The 19,266-nt window shown below is 42.0% G+C and overlaps 1 protein-coding gene across 1 annotated transcript in view; it reads left to right on the forward strand.

Annotated features, from left to right (window-relative positions):
- The window catches only part of ASH1L (ASH1 like histone lysine methyltransferase), a gene marked incomplete at both ends in the record, with an annotated part of 55,580 nt that overhangs the window by 4,593 nt on the left and 31,721 nt on the right, over window positions 1–19,266 (forward strand). The window contains 3 exons of the mRNA XM_082011502.1: window positions 4,734–5,133; window positions 5,290–9,471; window positions 16,513–16,614. Of these exons, the coding sequence (XP_081867628.1) occupies window positions 4,734–5,133; window positions 5,290–9,471; window positions 16,513–16,614 (4,684 nt within the window). The remainder of the gene's footprint in view (window positions 1–4,733; window positions 5,134–5,289; window positions 9,472–16,512; window positions 16,615–19,266) is intronic.

Consider the following 19,266-nt stretch of genomic DNA (forward strand, 5'->3'; position numbering starts at 1 on the left):
TGCTGGTAGTTCTCAAGAGAATTAACAAGCAAAATTCTCATTAACAATCTGTTTTCTTCTAACTATTTCAGCTTTTAGGAGTTGAGACTATCTTGCATTTCCTAATTTGGTTCTAGTGTGAGAAGTGTGAATTTTACACCAGACTTGATAGGAGGTATCCTTGTTCTTGTGAAAGATTATCTACTCTTAAGCTTTTGGCAAATAAGTACCAACAATAATAAGAACAGTAAATAATAAGCTGATAATAATAAACACTGAGATCATACTGTAGTGTAACAATGAAAGCCTTTTTTAGAAGTAAAGACAATTTTTTGCTGTTGGTGCCTGTGATGATTCTGGACTGGTTGATTATAACCTGTTAATAGTTTATATCAAAATAACCTGGAATTTTTATTTTTCAAATTAATGATGCAAGTCTAGAAACTGTATGTCCACATAAGAGATTTACATTTTTAAATTCAGCTCAGTGCAAAGTTAACCAATTTTGTGAAAACTTACATGTTTTATGTAATTACTTTGGGTGAGTCTTTTGTTGGATAGAGTTTTAAGTCACACAGTTGTACCTAAAGATTGCACAGGAATAAACGTTTTAGTTTTTAGGGCACAAAATAATTTTTAATGTGCTGTAATCTAGATCTTTTTAAAAGCTTTGCACCTAAATGAAACCTACCATCTAATGTATAATAGGTCTGGAACTCTTGGCTGAAAATGCATGTAATCCAAGAAAAACTGTTTTAGACTTTTATGTGGCATAGTCAGCTTGCATCGCAGCGTAAAGGTATCAGTGAAGAAGCTTGATGTGCTTGTTTGCAGACATAGTAGGCAAGTTAGGTGAAACATCTACGAGATGTTAGGGGGTTTTTTTATGTGAGTGCTTTGTTAGCAGTCCTCACAAAACTATCTGCATTAAAATCTGACTTTACACTTTCTCTGATATAAAACTGTGCATTTGTTCAAGTCAGACTGTGAAGTAGGGCTCTCCACGCCACGGAACCACAAAAGTGAAATGCTAAATGAGCTGCACGTAAGGCCAGCTTCCAGCACCAGGAGCGAAATGACAAGAGACTAGATACACGTTTGTAGAGCTGCGTGTGAACGCGGCCACGCCAGTCATTGAAGCTTTGAAGTGCTGTACTCACTGAAAGCGCTCTGTAACATGTTTTGGACTTCAGAGCTCTTCTTCCCGTCTAATGAAGTGATTGCACAACAGAAGTTATTTCAGGAAAGCCTGGCACCCTTTTTGTCTCCAGTGCAGTAGGACATATCATGGCTGCTCCCTGCCTCCCAGCTGTATGTTTTGTGAGTATGAGGGTGGCTGAGTTGGGGGGAAGTTCCTGAAATGTGACGCTCCAGCATAATTTACATAAGATTGCAGCTGCCACAGAAAAGCTGGGCTAAATGCCAAACTGTTCTCCATAGGCCACAGTCTCTTTTACACCACAGCTTTAAAAGCAGTAACTGATAGGACTGGTGGGTTTTGTTCTACTACTGCAGCAGGTTTAGAGACATCCATTCCCAACTGATGCTTGTGGCCACTCTCCCCTAAAAGGAGAACTTTGATCAGTGACAGATCGCTGTTCTTGTGAAATCTTGTTTACTTTCTGGAAACACATTTGGGCTGGTAGGGCAGTGATTGTAAGGGCTAGTGAAATTTAGCTTCTGGTACATCAAGGATTTTAGTGTGGGCCTAGTAAAGAAACAGGCAACGAGCGAGGCTAGTCTGAGACGTGCGGTGATTTGTTTTCACTATCTTTTAGATAACTTTCTTAAAAATGCTTACAGTTGGTGTGTAGCACCACTTATGCTGTGACCGGTACTGGTAGGGTTGTACTGATGCTGGCATAAGCTGAGAGATTTACTTGATTTCCTCGGTATATGAGCAGAGTATTCAAATTCTTTTCTACCCATTGTTGCCTTCCATACAGAAAATGTCCTTCTTATTCCTGAAGTTCATGGCTGTGCACTACTTAAATTTAATTTTTATCATCTGTTTACAATAGTCTTATTCTTCCCGCATGATACTCCTTAGTGATAGCAATACCTTCCATTCACTTTAACCAAAAATTTGCAATTTTTAATAATACAGAACTGCAAGAAGGAACTCTAACTCTATGCTTCTTGGTTTTGTTTTTTTTAATGTTTTTGCAGCTACTAGAGCAGACATCAAGATGTCTCTATTAACTGTTATCAGATGACATTTTTTCTGTGAAAACCACACCACCTCCCCGCAAAAAAATAAACTATTTCTGTTAATCATACTGATTAGTAAGTGGCTTTATGGAAAAAAGTGAATTTCTATTTTAAATAGAAATTTTTAAAAATGCTGAAAAAATTACAAACTTTTTTTGACTTCTTGTCTGTCATGTCAATAGAAGTTTCTTGTTTTGTTTTTCATGTTCTTTGAAATCATTTTCAGTGTGCTTGGAAAATTCACTCACCCTAGATGAGAAAGAAACTTTCCAGGGCAAATGTCTTCAGCTTTCAAAGAATCTTTGTTTGATGCTAAAGACGTGTTTTGAAAATCCTGGCATCTTATTTAGATCAAAGTTAGTGTTTGGAAGGGTTTTGTTACTTATTTATTTTATTTAAATATCTAATAAAACTTCCAAGCTCTTCGTTTGGAAACAGAGGATAGAACATTGTCACCAAGGATGAGGAAAAGGCTGAGGTACATAATGCCTTCTTCGCCTCAGTTTTTAATAGCCAGACCAGGTATCCTCAGGATATTCAGATCGCTGAGCTGGAAGACAGGGATGGAGAGCAGAATAAACTCCCCATAATTCAGGAGGAAGCGGTTAATGACCTGCTATGCCACCTGGACACCCATAAGTCTATGGGGCCAGATGGGATCCATCCAAGAGTGCTGAGGGAGCTGGCGAAGGAGCTTGCCAAGCCACTCTCCATCATTTATCAGCAGTCCTGCTTAACAGGGGAGGTCCCAGATGACTGGAGGCTTGCCAGTGTGATGCCCATCTACAGGAAGGGCCAGAAGGAGGATCTGGGGAACTAGAGGCCTGTCAGCCTGACCTCAGTACCGGGGAAGATTATGGAGGGGTTCATCTTGAGGGCGCTCATAGGGCATGTGCAGGACAACCAAGGGATCAGGCCCAACCAGCATGGGTTCATGAAAGGCAGGTCCTGCTTGACCAACCTGATCTCCTTCTATGATCAGGTGACCCGCCTAGTGGATGAGGGACGGGCTGTGGATGTTGTGGATACCTGGACTTTAGTAAAGCCTTTGACACTGTCTCCCACAGCATTCTCCTGGAGAAACTGGTGGCTCGTGGCTTGGACAGGTGTACTCTATGATGACGTAAAAAACTGGCTGGATGGCCAAGCCCAGAGAGTTGTGGTGAACGGAGTTAAATCCAGTTGGTGGCTGGTCACAAGCGGTGTTCCCCAGTGCTCGGTACTGGGTCCGGTCTTGGATCTGGATGAGGGGATCGGGTGCTCCCTCAGTAAGTTTGCAGATGCAACAAAGTTGGGTGGGAGTGTTAATGTGCTGGAGGGCAGGAAGGCTCCGCAGAGGTATCTGGACAGGCTGGATCAATGCGCCAAGGTCAAGTGCCGGGTCCTGCACTTGGGTCACAACAACCCCATGCAACACTACAGGCTTGGGGAAGAGTGGCTGGAGAGCTGCCTGGCAGAAAGGGACCTGGGGGGACTGGTTGACAGCCGGCTGAATATGAGCCGGCAGTGCGCCCAGGTGGCCAAGAAGGCCAACAGCGTCCTGGCCTGTATCAGGAATAGTGTGGCCAGCAGGAGTAGGGAAGTGATTGTGCCCCTCTACTCGGCACTGGTGAGGCCGCACCTTGAATCCTGTGTTCAGTTTTGGGCCCCTCACTACAAGAAGGATGTTGAGGTGCTGGAGCGTGTCCAGAGAAGGGCAATGAAGCTGGTGAGGGGTCTGGAGCACAAGTCTGATGAGGAGCGGCTGAGGGAACTGGGGTTGTTTAGTCTGGAGAAGAGGAGGCTGAGAGGAGACCTTATCGCTCTCTACAACTACCTGAAAGGGGGTTGTGGCGATGAGGGTGTTGGTCTCTTCGCCCAAGTAACTAGTGATAGGACAAGAGGAAATGGCCTCAAGTTGCGCCAGGGGAGGTTTAGATTGGATATTAGGAAAAATCTCTTTACTGAGAGAGTGGTCAAACATTGGAACAGGCTGCCCAGGGAGGTGGTGGAGTCATCATCATTGGAAGTGTTCAAAAAACATGTAGATGTTTTTTGGGATTTGGGGGCATGATGGTGTTGGGTTAACTCTTGGACTTGATGATCTTAAAGGTCTTTTCCAACCTTAAAGATTCTGTGATTCTGATTCTGTGAAAAGGTGTGGCCTGATAAGAGGCATTTAATACCCAGAAATGGTAGAGCATGAGAATACAACAGAAGCTATCTAGTAGGATAACAGACTATACAAGAGAGGTAGAAGAAAGAAGAGAGTGTGCGCACAGGTGGCTCAACAAACACAAGGAAGGAAGTGTTGAATTCCTAGGTCAGTATTTAGGTGAATTTTTCAAATGTGCCTTAAGTCAGTGAAAAAAGATTAAAATTTTGTTCTAAAGTTCTTAGGAAAAAATGTATCTGCTTTAAAATTAATAGGATCATGAATTGTGTGTCTATATAGTTACCCTGTTATCAAAAGCAGGTATTAATCATCTCAACATAAAAAGATACTGTGTTACTTAGAGTATTTGTGCTCTGTTCCTAAAGTGGGTTTTTTTATTAACTTCTAGGACCCTTCAAAGTTGTACAAGAAAGCTGGAGAAGTTGCAACAGTTGAATTACATGTGGAAGAAGGTATACAAGTAGAAACAAATCCTTTATCTAAGAAAGTTACCCCCTTGCACTCTGAAATGACAGATTATATAAAGTCATCTCCTGCGACTCTTATCAGTAGCCATAATTCTGACTTAAAGGATAGAACACAAATTAATGGAGCAACAACTGTAACAGAAAAATTGGCTCAACTTATTGCAACTTGTCCTCCTTCAAAGTCTTCCAAAACAAAGCAGAAGAAGCCTGGAAGTGGAACTGCATCTGGTTTGGTTAAAGACTCCGGGAAGAAGCTACCAGGAACCATAACTGCAAGTGGGTTAGTTAATAAAGATTTAATAAAGAAATTGCCAGGATCTGGTATTGCTGTTGGATTGGTTAACAAGGACTCAGGGAAGAAGCCATTAGGGATTGGTGGTGCAGCCATATTGCTTAACAAGGATTCTGGGAAGAAGCCACAAGGGATTGGCCCATTAATTGGATTGGTTAACAGGGACTCTGGAAAGAGGCCACCAGGTATCAGCACTCCAACTGGGTTAGTTAACAAGGACTCTGGAAAGAAGCAGCCAGTGACCAGCTCTGCAGTTGGGTTAATCAGCAAGGATGTTGGGAGGAAACTTCCAGGTATCAGCACTCCAACTGGATTGACTAATAAGGAGTCTGTCAAGAAGCCAGTAGGAATTGGCACTCCAGCAGGATTGATTAACAAGGATGCTGGGAAGAAGTTGTTGGGAATAAATAGTCCTACAGGATTGGTTAACAAGGATTCTGGGAGAAAGATGCCGGGGACTGGCAATACGACAGTTCTGACTAACAAAGACTCTGGAAGGAAGACACCAGGGATTGGCAGCCCAGTGGGACCAGTAAACAAGGACTCTGGGAGGAAGATACCAGGGATTAGCAGTCCGGTGGGATTGGTTAGTAAGGACTCTGGAAAGAAGCCAACAGGAATTGGCAGTCCAGTTGGTTTGGTTAACAAGGACTCTGGAACTCTGAAAGTGGACTGTCTTATGCCTGCCTCGGAGCCCTTTAAGCTTCCTTGCAATTCAAACCTCAGTAGCTTTGAAAGCCATGAGACTACAGATATACTGAAGGAAAATACTACTAGCAAAACATTTGAGAAGCATATTATGAGACAGAATAAAGAAAGTATCTTGGAAAAATTTTCAATTCGGAAAGAAATTGCTGATGTAGGCAAAGAGATGTTTAATGAAGGAATCTGCATTCCACAGGATAGTTACTCAACCAGTGAAAAAGGGATTTATGAAACATCTAAGCATGAAAAACAGCCTCCAGTATATTGCACTTCACCAGACTTCAGAACAGGAGGTGCTTCAGACGTATCGACAGCGAAGTCCCCATTCAGTGCAGTAGGAGAGGGAAATCTCCCATCACCTTCACCCACAGTGTCTGTTACCACCTTAAACAGGAGCCTCCCAACAACATCTTCACAGTTAGCATCTAACTCATTGCATTTAAGTTCCACAGCAGATCTCTTGGAAGGTATTTCAGATCAGATTGGTAAAACTCAGTTTTCTTCTGACAGTACACTTCTGAATATAAACAGAACATTGAACCATACTCTGAGCACTGATTTTAAAGGTGCTGATAAAGATTTAGATGATTCAAAAGAATCTTCAAAGCCTAGTCCTTCTACAGGGAAAAAGCCTATTTTGGCAGCTGAAACAAGCATTCATGCTACTGTCACCCCTTCAGTAGTTAGTTTTACAAGCTTGTTTAGTAGCAAGCAGTTCCTAAAGATTGGTGCAATAGCTGCATCGGATAAATCCTGCCAAGGAGCAAAAAATCTGAGCACTACTCAGCAATCAAAACCTTTAAAGAAAAGAAAAGGAAGGAAACCACGATGGACTAAAGTGGTGTCAAGAAATACATGTCGACCTCCAAAGGGTCTAGAACTAGAAAGGTCAGAGCTTTTTAAAAACATTTCATACAGTGCACTATCAAGCAGTAATTTGGAGCAGGCCAAATTCTTGAAAAACATAGGATCGTCTTCATTTGTGGAGCATGAGTTTGTGAAGCATCAGTTGCCAAAACTGAATGAAGCTAATGGACAGTCTCTTGCACTGTTAGCTGAGACTGACAAGCAAACTCAAAAGTTCTACAGTACTCACAAACAACCCTCTAGTTTGTGTATGTCAGATGATTTCTTACCTGACATGTATAAACCCAAAAGAGGAAGACCTAAATCCAAGGAGATGCCAGAGCTTGAAGGTCCCCCCAAAAGAACTCTAAAGATTCCGGCATCAAAAGTCTTTTCAGTACAGTCAAAAGAAGAGCAAGAACCTCCAATTTTGCAGCCTGAAGTAGAAATTCCTTCCTTAAACCAGAGCTTATCGGGACAACCTTTTCCTAAAAAGAGAGGGAGACCTAAAAGACAGATCAGGTCATCAATTAAAATGAAGCCACCTATTCTTTCTGTGGCACCTTTTGTTGGAACAGATAACTCAAGCAAGATAGAGTCTGAAAGCGATCAACATCGAAGTGGGGATTTTTTTGAGAGAAAGGACCAGCTCCGAGGGCCAGAAGAAGTCCAAAAACCTAGTATTTGTAGCATGACTGATTTGGAAGTAGACTCAGACAGGAAAGTTGCCAAGAGAAATAATGGACAGTTAATGAAAACAATTATTCGAAAAATAAATAAAATGAAAACTCTGAAGCGAAAGAAACTTTTGAATCAGATTCTGTCTAGTACAGTGGAACCAAATAACAAAGGGAAAGTGCAATCTAAACTCCACAATACAGTGTCAACTCTTGCTGCCACATTTGGTTCAAAATTAGGCCAGCAAATAAATGTCAGTAAGAAAGGAACAATTTATATAGGAAAAAGGAGAGGAAGGAAACCTAAAGCTGTCCTGAATGGTATTTTAACTAGCAGTTCTGCTAGCTTGACAGTTCTTGAGAAGTCTGCTCAACAAGCTCCTGGTACATCACTAGGACAAGTACTTCCCCATTTGCTGCCTTCAACAGCTAATAATTCTGAGGTTCTTCCATCTCCAGTTTGTTCCCAGTCATCTGCTGTGAGTGGGGGACAGAGCCCTGTTAGCAGCGATGCAGGATTTATTGAGCCCAGCTCGGTGCCATATTTACACATACACTCCAGACAAGGAAGTGTTGTTCAGACACTTGCAATGAAAAAAGCTGCTAAGGGAAGGAGGAGATTATCTCCACCTACGTTGTTGCCAAACTCTCCTTCTCACTTGAGTGAGCTGACATCACTGAAAGAAGCTACTCCTTCCCCAGTAAGTGAGTCTCACAGTGATGAGACAATTCCCAGCGACAGTGGAATAGGAACAGATAATAACAGTACTTCAGATAGAGCAGAGAAGTTTTGTGGGCAAAAGAAGAAAAGGCATTCGTTTGATCATGTTTCCCTTATTCCACCTGAAACTTCCACCGTTTTAAGTAATCTAAAAGAAAAGCATAAACACAAATGTAAGCGCCGCAATCACGATTACCTTAGTTACGACAAAATGAAGAGACAGAAGCGAAAAAGGAAAAAGAAGTATCCTCAACTTCGAGGTAGGCAGGACCCAGATTTCCTCGCGGAATTAGAAGAATTAATAAGTCGATTGAGTGAAATTAGAATAACCCACAGAAGTCACCATTTTATACCCCGAGATTTACTGCCTACCATTTTTAGGATAAATTTCAATAGTTTCTATACCCATCCTACTTTTCCTTTAGATCCTTTGCACTACATTAGAAAACCTGATTTAAAGAAAAAGAGAGGCAGGCCTCCAAAAATGCGGGAGGCTATGGCAGAAATGCCTTTTATGCATAGTCTCAGCTTTCCGCTCTCCAGTACTGGGTTCTACCCCTCTTATGGCATGCCTTATTCTCCTTCTCCCCTTGCAGCTGCTCCCATAGGCTTAGGTTATTACGGAAGGTACCCTCCAACTCTTTATCCTCCTCCACCTTCTCCTTCTTTTACTACCCCCCTGCCACCACCTTCCTACATGCATACAGGCCATTTGCTTCTCAATCCCACCAAATATCACAAGAAGAAGCATAAACTTTTACGCCAGGAGGCTTTCCTCACAACAGGTAGGACTCCGCTTTTGTCAATGAGCACATACCCCAGTGTTCCACCTGAAATGGCTTATGGCTGGATGCTCGAACATAAGCATAGACATCGCCACAAACACAGAGAACATCGTTCTTCTGAACAACCGCAGGTTTCCATGGACAGTATAACAGCTAATAGCTCTTCTAGAACAGTTCTGGAGTCCTTGAAGCGCTACAGATTTGGAAAGGAGGCTGTTGGTGAGAGGTACAAACATAAGGAGAAACACAGATGTCACATGTCTTGTCCACATCTGTCACCCTCAAAGGGTTTGCTAAGCAGAGATGAACAGTGGGTCAGGAGAGAGCCTTCGGAGTCTAATTCCTTAGCACTGGGGTTGCAGACACCGCTACAGATAGACTGTTCAGAAAATTCCCCAGGTCTGTCCCTGGGGGGATTTACTCCAAGCTCTGAGCCAGCCAGCAACGATGAACATACAAATCTTTTCACAAGTGCAATAGGCAGCTGCAGAGTCACAAACTCTACCAGCACCAATGGACGTAAAAAATTAACTGACAGCCCTGGACTCTTCAGTGCACAAGACACCTCATTAAGTCGACCTCTCAGAAAGGAGCCATTGCCTTCTATTGAAAAGGCACTACAGCCACTGTCAGGTAAGAGAGCTCTAATTGTGCGTACTTTCCTATGAGTCTTGCTATTTTATGTTGTACCGGACATGCTAGAAAAGGAGGGCGATTTTTGCTTTGGTTTTGTAGGACTCTTTCTGTGTCTCATTTCAGTACTACTCTTGCATTCACTCTTGTGTGTCTTTATGCTGTTAAAGCACTGTTCTTTGCAGCATTTGGTACAGACTAACATGGCGTCTCCTCCAGAGCTGCTTATGGGATTGTATAAGTACCTCTTCCCACCAGATTTTTCTTGCTTTGTTGTAGAAGTTATGCTAAGGATGCTTTCTTGTGAAACAGTCTTTTCTTTTTCGTTACAATTTTAACTTTCTGGAGGAATCAGTTAAAATTTCTCGTGATTTTTGATACTTTAAAAGCCATGTTTCTGTTTGCTTTGAAGTTTGGTTGATCTGGTTTAGACTGGCTATTGGTACCACTGTAGAGAATAACATTTCTATTTAAGAGAATGTTTCCTTTTTCTGTTGTAACTCTATTTTAGTTATTTTGATAATCTCGACTTCAGTATAGCTTTTGAACTTGAGGCCTCTGGCAGTACCTCAGAACAGTTGCTAAATGATGCTGGGAATGCCTAAGAGCAAACCTTGTAATGACTGCTTTATTCATAGTTGGGAAACTCAGCTTACATAGCCTCAAGCAATACTGAAAGAGAACTAGCTGAGTCTGTATACACAGAAAATTGCAATGACAATTGCAATGGTGCTGTCAGAGGTTGCAGCTTAAGGAAAAGACCTCTACTCTGAAATTGTGAACTTTGTCGTTTGCATAATATTAAGGAAAAAAAGTCTAATGTGAAATCTAGGACTTGAAGAAACTGTCCCTAGTGGCTTAAGTGTCACTTCATACTGTACTTTATTATCACAGGTATGTGTGGGAATAATTTTCACATTTTATCCACTTTGTCCTAATTGCCATGGACACATTACATAGACCATATAACGAAGATAACCTGCTAAAGACAAAAATGTGGCTTGTGCTCTTACTTCTGATGTATAAAGGAAGTCTGATAGCTTCTCCTGACTCTCCAGTACTTACTTACACTCTCCCTTGAAATTTAAATCCTTTGTTCAAAAATACTTGTGACTAATATTTCACAGAACAAGAGCCAAGAAAACAACCAGTAATGAATAATACCTCCTCACATTCCTTACTCTCATCTTCCTCCTTTTCTTGCGATACTCCCATTCTGATGCCTCCTGCCACGTCCCTTCTCTGACTACATGTGTATGGAAGGGTTTTTTCCTCTTTGTTTTATTTTGGCATTTGCAGGTTTTATGTGTTGCTTCTTTATTTTAAGGGCAGTTGGAAGTGGCTGAGTTCTTGTACAAGTTCATATTACTTCATACTATTTCATATTACTAAAACTACTCAAGGGAGCGGGGAGGGACAGGAGAAAGCAATAAAGCTGTGAGGTTGCTCCTGCAGGGATGGAAGGAAAAATTCAAAATGCTAGGTCACCAAAAGGGATAAATTTGGCTCTGAGGAGTGGAGAATTGGCTGTGGTAGCTCATGGAGTTCTGGGAATTTCATGAGAATTTCTGTTACAGTGAATGATCTGACTTGGGTTTTTATGAGGAGCAACCTAATTAAGGGAAAAAGCAGAGATGTTTTATGCTGAAACCTGCTCGTGAAGGCTCTGAATCACTCTCCCTCTTGCAATATGTTTGACTGGTTCCTCAGATGCCATGTATCACTTTTAATAAGTGTATTTGCCTCAGTGGTAGCCAGCTGGTTTTATTGTGAGACTGGCTTTCAGCTCAGTATTCATTCACAATGAATTCACAACTCATTCACAAGGAGCGCCTAATGCCCCACATCATGTGCATGCAGTATATCAGAAAACTTAAAACTGCGTCTCGTAAAAAGCCCCAGTAAAGTAAAAAGGTTGGCTTTTTTTTTTTTTAGATCAGTGTCATCGCATGTTGTGTTTTGTTTTTAACTGTAGTGCTGAATTGTGATTCATGAAAGACTTAGATGGTTTTATGCACTTCAGAGAATAGCACAGATGGAGAAAAAAAACTGTGGTGCATTAAAGATTGTTTACTTATTAAACCAGATGCAATTTAGGTGCATGGTGGAGAGAACATGGAATCAGAGCAGTTAAAATGAGCAGTCAGAGACCAGCATTGGGGAATGCTGTCTAAAATTATTCTGCATGATCCATAGGGCGTGTTCATGATATTTTATTTCGAAGTATCCCATATGGAAAATATACTTCCTTTCTGTAGACTTTTGAATGTAAACCTTGTCTGGTTGAATTAACCAACAGATTCATTCCATCATATCAGCTGATGCTAGGTATTTTCAGAGATTGCCTGTATCCAAGTTCGATTTGCCAAAACATGCACGTTTTGGCAAATAGGACACTAGTGAAGGTTGGTATTTCACAGAAGATAAAGTTTAGATAGAAGTTTACGTGCTGTAGACTTTTTGTTTAATACAGACAGGACGTACACACAGTTATGCCAATGAAGGTCAGGAGGCTCTACCATTTTGTCTCTTAAAATTTTTGTAGGACACCATTACCTGTTCATCTGAAGTTCACGGTGGTCTTTAGGAAACTTCTGCAGCTTCACACGACGAGCTATTTCAAACAACTGATAGCTTATCATAAACTGGTCTTGATGTGCTGCTCACAGTTCCTGGAAGGAAAGGGAGAGAAAAACAAAATAAGCCATTCAGTGAGGATCAGTGCAGTTGAAAAGTCTTCACTGCCTTCATTCCCTCTAAAAATAAAAGGACAGGTTTGAGGCATTCTGATGGGAAGACGAAAGGAGTCTGCCTTTCTGTGTGTTTGAGAGCCTGCGCGTTCAGACAGGAAAAACCTGCTTTGTCAAGTACGAGTGTGGTGCATCTGGACTGCAAACCCTGCCATTCCACGCAGTGCATTAGTGTCCATAGGCGCATCCGCACGTACCTGCCCTGAGGTACCTGCCCTCGTCAACTGTATGAGGTTTAATAAGGCCAAGTGCCGGGTCCTGCACTTTGGTCACAACAGCCCCATGCAATGCTACAGGCTTGGGGAGGAGTGGCTGGAGAGCTGCCCGGCAGAAAAGGACCTGGGAGTGCTGGTTGACAGCCGGCTGAACATGAGCCGGCAGTGTGCCCAGGTGGCCAAGAAGGCCAACAGCATCCTGGCCTGCATCAGACATAGTGTGGCCAGCAGGAGCAGGGCAGGGATCGTGCCCCTGTACTCTGATCACCCTGGCACTGGTGAGGCCACACCTTGAATCCTGTGTTCAGTTTTGGGCCCCTCACTACAAGAAGGACGTTGAGGGAACTGGGATTGTTTAGTCTGGAGGAGGCTGAGGGGAGACCTTATCGCTCTCTACAACTACATGAAAGGGTGTTGTGGCGACATGGGTGTCAGTCTCTTCTCCCAAGTAACTAGTGATAGGGCGAGAGGAAATGGCCTCAAGTTGCGCCAAGGGAGATTTAGATTGGATATTAGGAAAAATTTCTTCACCGAGAGAGCGGTCAAGCATTGGCACAGGCTGCCCAGGTAGGTGGTGGAGTCACCGTCTCTGGAAGTGTTCAAAAAACATCTGGATGTGGCGCTTCAGGACATGGTTTAGAGGGCATGGTGGTGTTGGGTTAACAGTTGGACTTGATGATCTTGAAGGTCCTTTCCAACCTTAGTGATTCTGAGGTGTCACTGGTGAAGCTTGGCTTTGATCTCGGTTGGAGTGCTTTGCTGTCTGTTGTCACGTGGCCTTTCCCACAGCGGTACTTAATGCCCCTGGGATACGAACAGAGCTGCAGCTGGGCGGGCAGGCGGCACCAGCCCATGGGAGCCAGGGGCAGTGCCGCTGCCTCTGCCGGCCCGAGTCCCGGGCACTGCCCAGAGCTGGCGCGTGGTGTGGCGGGAGACTGCGCCTGCCCCAGTCAGCACGGTTGGCATGTGAGGGACTCGTACAGGTGGTGCAAGGGCCCCTCTGGGAGCGTCGGCTGGAAACCTCACAGCGGTTATCTGCCACCCGAGGTGGGCTGGAGTCCGTGAAGGAAATAAGCACTAAATCTGTGAAAGAAAGAAGACCTCTAGGATATGAACATCATCTGTCAGCAAGCACAGTTACAAACAGCTTTGCCATCCAAGCAGTCCTCCAAATTTCTCTCACTTTTTTTTCCTATCATAACTTATAACCTATTCCTGCTTAGAACAATTATTCCTGCTGTATAACTCTTTTTGTTCTTTTTTTTTTTTCTCTGAGGTCCCAGGGTATTTGTGTTAATCTACACTTTATGAAATCAATGTATCTTGTAGTTTCTTAGCAGAAAAAGTCATTACAGAATAAAAAAAACAGCTGACTGTTCTTTCTAATATTAAGCAACCATGTGTAGTCTCCCTGCACAGCTCCACTGCAGCTTCCTATCTGCATGTTGTAGGAACAGACCGTACAGAAGCCCTCTTTAAGAGCGCACCAGCACCATCTCTACACCAGGATGCCATGCATGAAAATCATAAAATCTTCACCAGGAGTATGATTTGCAACTTGGGACAATGTCCAGCAGCCTTATGATTGTGTCTTTGTTGAGAAGAATTAATGAAAAAGAAAATTATTCCTCTGCTCTGTCAAGAAGTTAGAATATTTGGAAATGTGATACCGTTTATTTCCTCTATCAATCAAACATGTCTTAGATGTTACATCATGAGCTAATAACACCCATGAAAACAAACAAAAAAAAAAATCCAAACTTTGAGGCAAAACAGGATCTCAAAGGAGATTTTCCTAAAGATTTCTGGTAAATGAGTTTGCATTCCAGGATTTTCCCATCAGTTTATACCTTAGGATCTCTATCCACACATTGAGCAAACAGTCATTTGCGTGGGTGCTAATTTGTGGCCTTGATTTAGAGCATAACTTCAGTGGCCCGCTCTTTCGTTTCTTTGGAGTCTCTTAGTAAGGAAAGAGATCAGAACTGAACATGCAGCACTAAGCTAATTTATCATGAACAATATTTCAAAGCGAAAGAATGAAAGTCTATTTTTAAGTATGCATTCTAGATTTTATCTTCTGGAGATTTTCATGATTGCATATTCTCATTGCACACTGCCATATGCATTTTTGCCTACCTAGGTTTTTATTCTAGTTACCTGAATTTCTGATATTTCAGCATTTTCATAATTGCAATATGCAGATTTTTTGATGAAATTTTGACAAATCCCACAACCTCTGCTTTCAAGAGTAATTGGGATTTTCTAAAAGTGTAAGTTTTAGGGAAGTAAAACAAGTTACAGTAAGAAAATATGTGTAGATAAGAAGGAAAACAGAAATAGGTCTTTCCTCGTGTTATGGCAGCAAAGATGCCTTTACCAGTTTTGTCGCTTAACTTTTCAATAGTCATGAGATTTCTATAGCTTTTTAAAAATTGTTATTAACTTAAGTAATGGTAGTTGTGATAGCCACTGCCTGATGACATCTTGCAGTGATAAGCCAATACCTAATGATTTTTTTGTAATACCAAGCCCTGTGCATTCAGAACATATACTGAAACATGTTTTGCAGGTGCCTAAAATCCAATAATGCATTATACTTGTTTGTGTGTAGATATAACAATCTCTCTCATTTGTTTAGACCATGGGGTTTTTACGTATTTGCCACGGCTGACCAAAACAGGAATACTTTTTTTCTTTTTTTTTTGGTGACAAGATCTTAAAAAGGAAAAGTTAACATAGCAAGAGACAAATCTAAAGAAGCACTTAAGTATTTTTTTTCCTAGCTTTTCAGCTTTCTGCAATTTATATTGTCTTACATGAAGCAGTTCTGTCTGAGTGGAAGAGAAATGCTTTTACAAAGCGAAGTGGCTTGAAAATCATCTGACCTGCCAGGCACAGAGGGTTGTGATCAGCAGCACGAAGCCCAGCTGGAGGCCAGTCACTTGCAGTGTACCCCAGGGATCAATATGGGGTCCAGTACTAGTTAATCTCTTCACTAATGACCTGGATGATGGGACAGAGTGCACCCCCAGCATGTTTGCACATGATATAGCTGAGAGGACTGGTGGATGCACCAGCTGATTGTGCTGCTCTTCAGAGGGACCATCACTGGCTGGAGGAATGAGCTGTAAAGACACTTGTGAGGAACAGTGTCTCTTGGTAGGCATTAGGAAGAGCATTGCCAGCAGGTTGAGGGTGATGATTATTCCCCTCTATTCAGCCCTGTTGAGACCGCATCTGGAGTGCTGTGTCCAGTTCTGGGCTCCCCAGTACAAGACAGAGATGGGCATACTGCAGTGAGTCCAGTGAAAAGCCACACTGATAGTGAAGAGATGACTAAGGGATTGGAGCATCTGTCATACTGAGAGAGGCTGGGGGAGCTGGGATTGCTCAGCTGGGAGAAGAAAATGCACAGGGGAGATCTTACCGATGTGTACATGTGCTTGATGGGAGGGAGTAAAGAAGATGGAGCCACACTGTTCTCAGTGGTGCCCAGTGACAGGACAGGAGGCAATTGGCACGCTCTGAAGTACGAGAAATTCTATTTGTACATAAGAAGAAAGTGTCTTACTGTAAGGGTGATTGAACTCTGGGTTGTGGAGTCTCCATTGTTGGAGATGTTGAAAACCCAGCTGAACATGGCGGCCCTGAGCAACCTGCTATAGTTGACCCTGGTTTGAGTAGAGTGCTTGGTCTAGGTAATCTGCAGAGGTCCTTTCCAAACTCAACTGTTCTGTAAAAATCAAGGAATGAAGCTAGGGGGTTAATTTGAAAGTAGAAATATGGGGGGTTTGTTTTCTCTTTTTACATAAAAGCTAGTACTCTGATGATATTAAGTGACTTTTTCTCATGGCTTGTTTACTGTCCTACCTATACCATTAGCCTGTGAGAACCCCCTTGATGGTTCATTTCCATCCTTCTCCACCTACATGCATCATAGCAAGCAAGTGTTCCTAAAGCTAAAAAAGAGTAATCTTAGTTTGAATATTTAGCATCTACAGTGTGTTGTATTGGCACTGTCAGACTGAAATTTTTTTTTTTTGTGCTTTTCTCTTCCCTGATCTGCTTTTTAGGCACTTTGCCAACACAGGACAAACCTTCCCAGAGGCAGTCAGAGAGCACAAATTGCAGCCCTTCCAGAAAGAGATCAACATCTGAGAGCACGTCTTCTACAGGCAAGTAATATTTGGTGGCCTTGTTTTCAGGACCACTGCTATACTAAGACCTATGCCATTACAGACAACTGAGACAGCACTGCTGTAAGAACTTTAACAGCAGCAATATGTTCATGGAGATACTGAGTTTTTCCACTTAGGTTTTAGGATACAAGTGCTGCAAATTGGGTTGTAGAATAGGGGAACTTGAACTGGCACTTAGAGAAGCAGCCCCATAGCTATGGCAGAATGGAATTTACTTCCTCCCCAGGTTAAATTAGGCTTCATGAAGCTCAGTGCTTTAATGCCAGCACACTACAGTTGATCAATGAATTAGATTAACAGGTTAATTGCTCCATGGGGAAGAGCTTGACTTCTGTGCTGTTCTGAAGGCAGGCAGTTTTCTGCCCTTCGGTAGATAACTGTTAGGGTCAAGATGGGGTGTGCTGTTAACGTTTTCTTCATAGCCTGTGAGAATCCTGCTAAGGTGATGGAGGATGGCGAGCAGCTCATCCCAGTCATCACTAATGATAACAGTTGTGAATGACCCTAGGCAGGTGAAAAATGATAGTAGGAGAGAGACGGAAGTACTGAAAGCTGTGGGAACTCTGGTAGCCTTCTCATGTATTCTATCAAATGAGGACCCAGTCTTGGATGCACAAAATCATGGTGAAGTTAAGCAAATGTATGCCAACAGGATATTGAGGGAGCTGGCTTTCTCAGTCATGGATGACTTCCTGTGCAGGTTGCTGCTTGTGGAAGTCTGTCTTTGTTCACTTCACGAGAAAGGGAAAGGTACTTCTGATGTGTTTTGAGCTTGCTTTTGTAAGGAGGTCAGACTTGTGCAGTCACACTGTGTACAAATGCATGCATGTTGCTATCTGTCACATTTTCACACCTACAAAACTGTCAAATCCATTGACCAAATTGTTAGAGGGAAGATCTGAAAATTTTGATTTCCTCTATACTACTAGCAAGTTGTCAGCCGTGTAGTAAAAACAGACTCTGCAGTCCCTCTAAGAAAAACGCGATGTGAGCTTATCCATGATTGGACACAAAAAAAAATCTGTAAAGTTGACCAATTTTGTAAGAAGCCCAGTTGTAGAAATAACTCCTGTTAGCAGAATTCAAACATTCTTAGGCACCAAAGTTGATTGCAAATTTGTAGTAAACATCCTTAGGATCGGTACTTACAGAAGTAGTTATAATTTTCATATAGGAAGAATGTGCCAAAGCTGCTGTTTCCTCCTCCCTTTAAGCAGATATTTGCAACAGATGCTTTATTCAGCATATGCTAAAGAAAGTCATCTGCAGTGAAGAAGCGTTCTCTTTTTCCTCTCTGTCTTATTAACTGTCTTTTACTTACTCATTTTAAGGGGGCAGCTGCAATCAGTGTAAGTCTGTGTATAGGAAGGTGTTAAAAGTTCAGGCATATTTTGTGCAGGAGAGCATAAGAATGAAATGAATCACAAGTTTATCAACTTCAAAGTCATTGAACTGATGATGCAGCTGAAAAGACCAGTCTTTGTTATATTTTCCGTAGATCTGGAATGCATGTGGGATTTCAGGGCGTTTGTCCGAGAGCTGCTTTGTTACCAAGGGCTGCGAGTGTGCCCAACCAGGGCTGCAGCTGTTTTGGGGATCATAGCACTCAGTTGTCCCATCCTTTTGGATCAGTTTCCAAACAGAAACACTAGTTCAGGGACATCAATTAGACTTTGTGGCCAAATGTGTTGTGTAGTTTGGTTATCATTGGATGGTGCAGCTGTTTACAGAGCTCACTGAGCTAAACAGATTGGTGTTTCTGTGAGGAACCCTCGGCTCCATCCTGACATTATTTAAAGACCATAAGAAAACAAAGGGTAGCTTATCTTTATTGTTTAATCTAAAATTGAAAGCTCAAAGTGTAAATCCTTCCAGTTCTTTCAAAGTTGTTCAGTTTGCTAGGTTTTGCAAGTGATTGCAGTTAGGCTTAACAGCAGTGACTTGACAAGTATGTTTCTGTTCCTTTTTCACCTCCTGTTCGCAGGAGGATTTTTAGAATTTGTTATGCTGATTCTGCCTCTTTTAAATTGTGCACTCTCGGAAGCACGTTTTCATTTGCACTTGCAAATTCATTACTTTGGAATCTTAATGAGGAATACATTTCTCCAGAGTACCACACTTGGACTAGTGAGCACTAGGACTAGGAAATACTTACTTTAAACTGTTTGTGCTTTATCTTCATTAGCTAATGCATAATCTCCCTCCTGTCAAATGATAGAAACCCTTTTATAAAAACATTTTGTTGTCTTCCCTTTAACAGTTACCTTTACACTAGTATGTGCTCTTTAGTCTACAGCCTAGGACCCACTAGTTTAAGTAGGTCTAATCTAAATAACTGGCCACAATTAGAGTAACACTTTGTAAATCCTAATGTGCAATTGTGATATATTTATGAGAAGATGGCATCCATTTTATTCCAGAAAGAACAGGGTTTCTTCTCATTAAGTGTTATCACTAAGAACCAGCAGGGCAGCTTTGGGAAGCTCTTATTTTGAACAAATCCCTTTTTAATACAGCATAATCTATATGGTTGACCTGGAAATTCTCTTTTTCATATAGCAGCCTGCAGATCTAAAGCATATAAGCCCATTTTGTTCAAAAAGTGAGATCTAACTTTACTTCCTGTGT

The sequence above is a fragment of the Phaethon aethereus genome, assembly GCF_964289735.1.
Source record: "Phaethon aethereus genome assembly, chromosome: 28".
Classification (NCBI taxonomy): Eukaryota; Metazoa; Chordata; class Aves; order Phaethontiformes; family Phaethontidae; genus Phaethon; species Phaethon aethereus.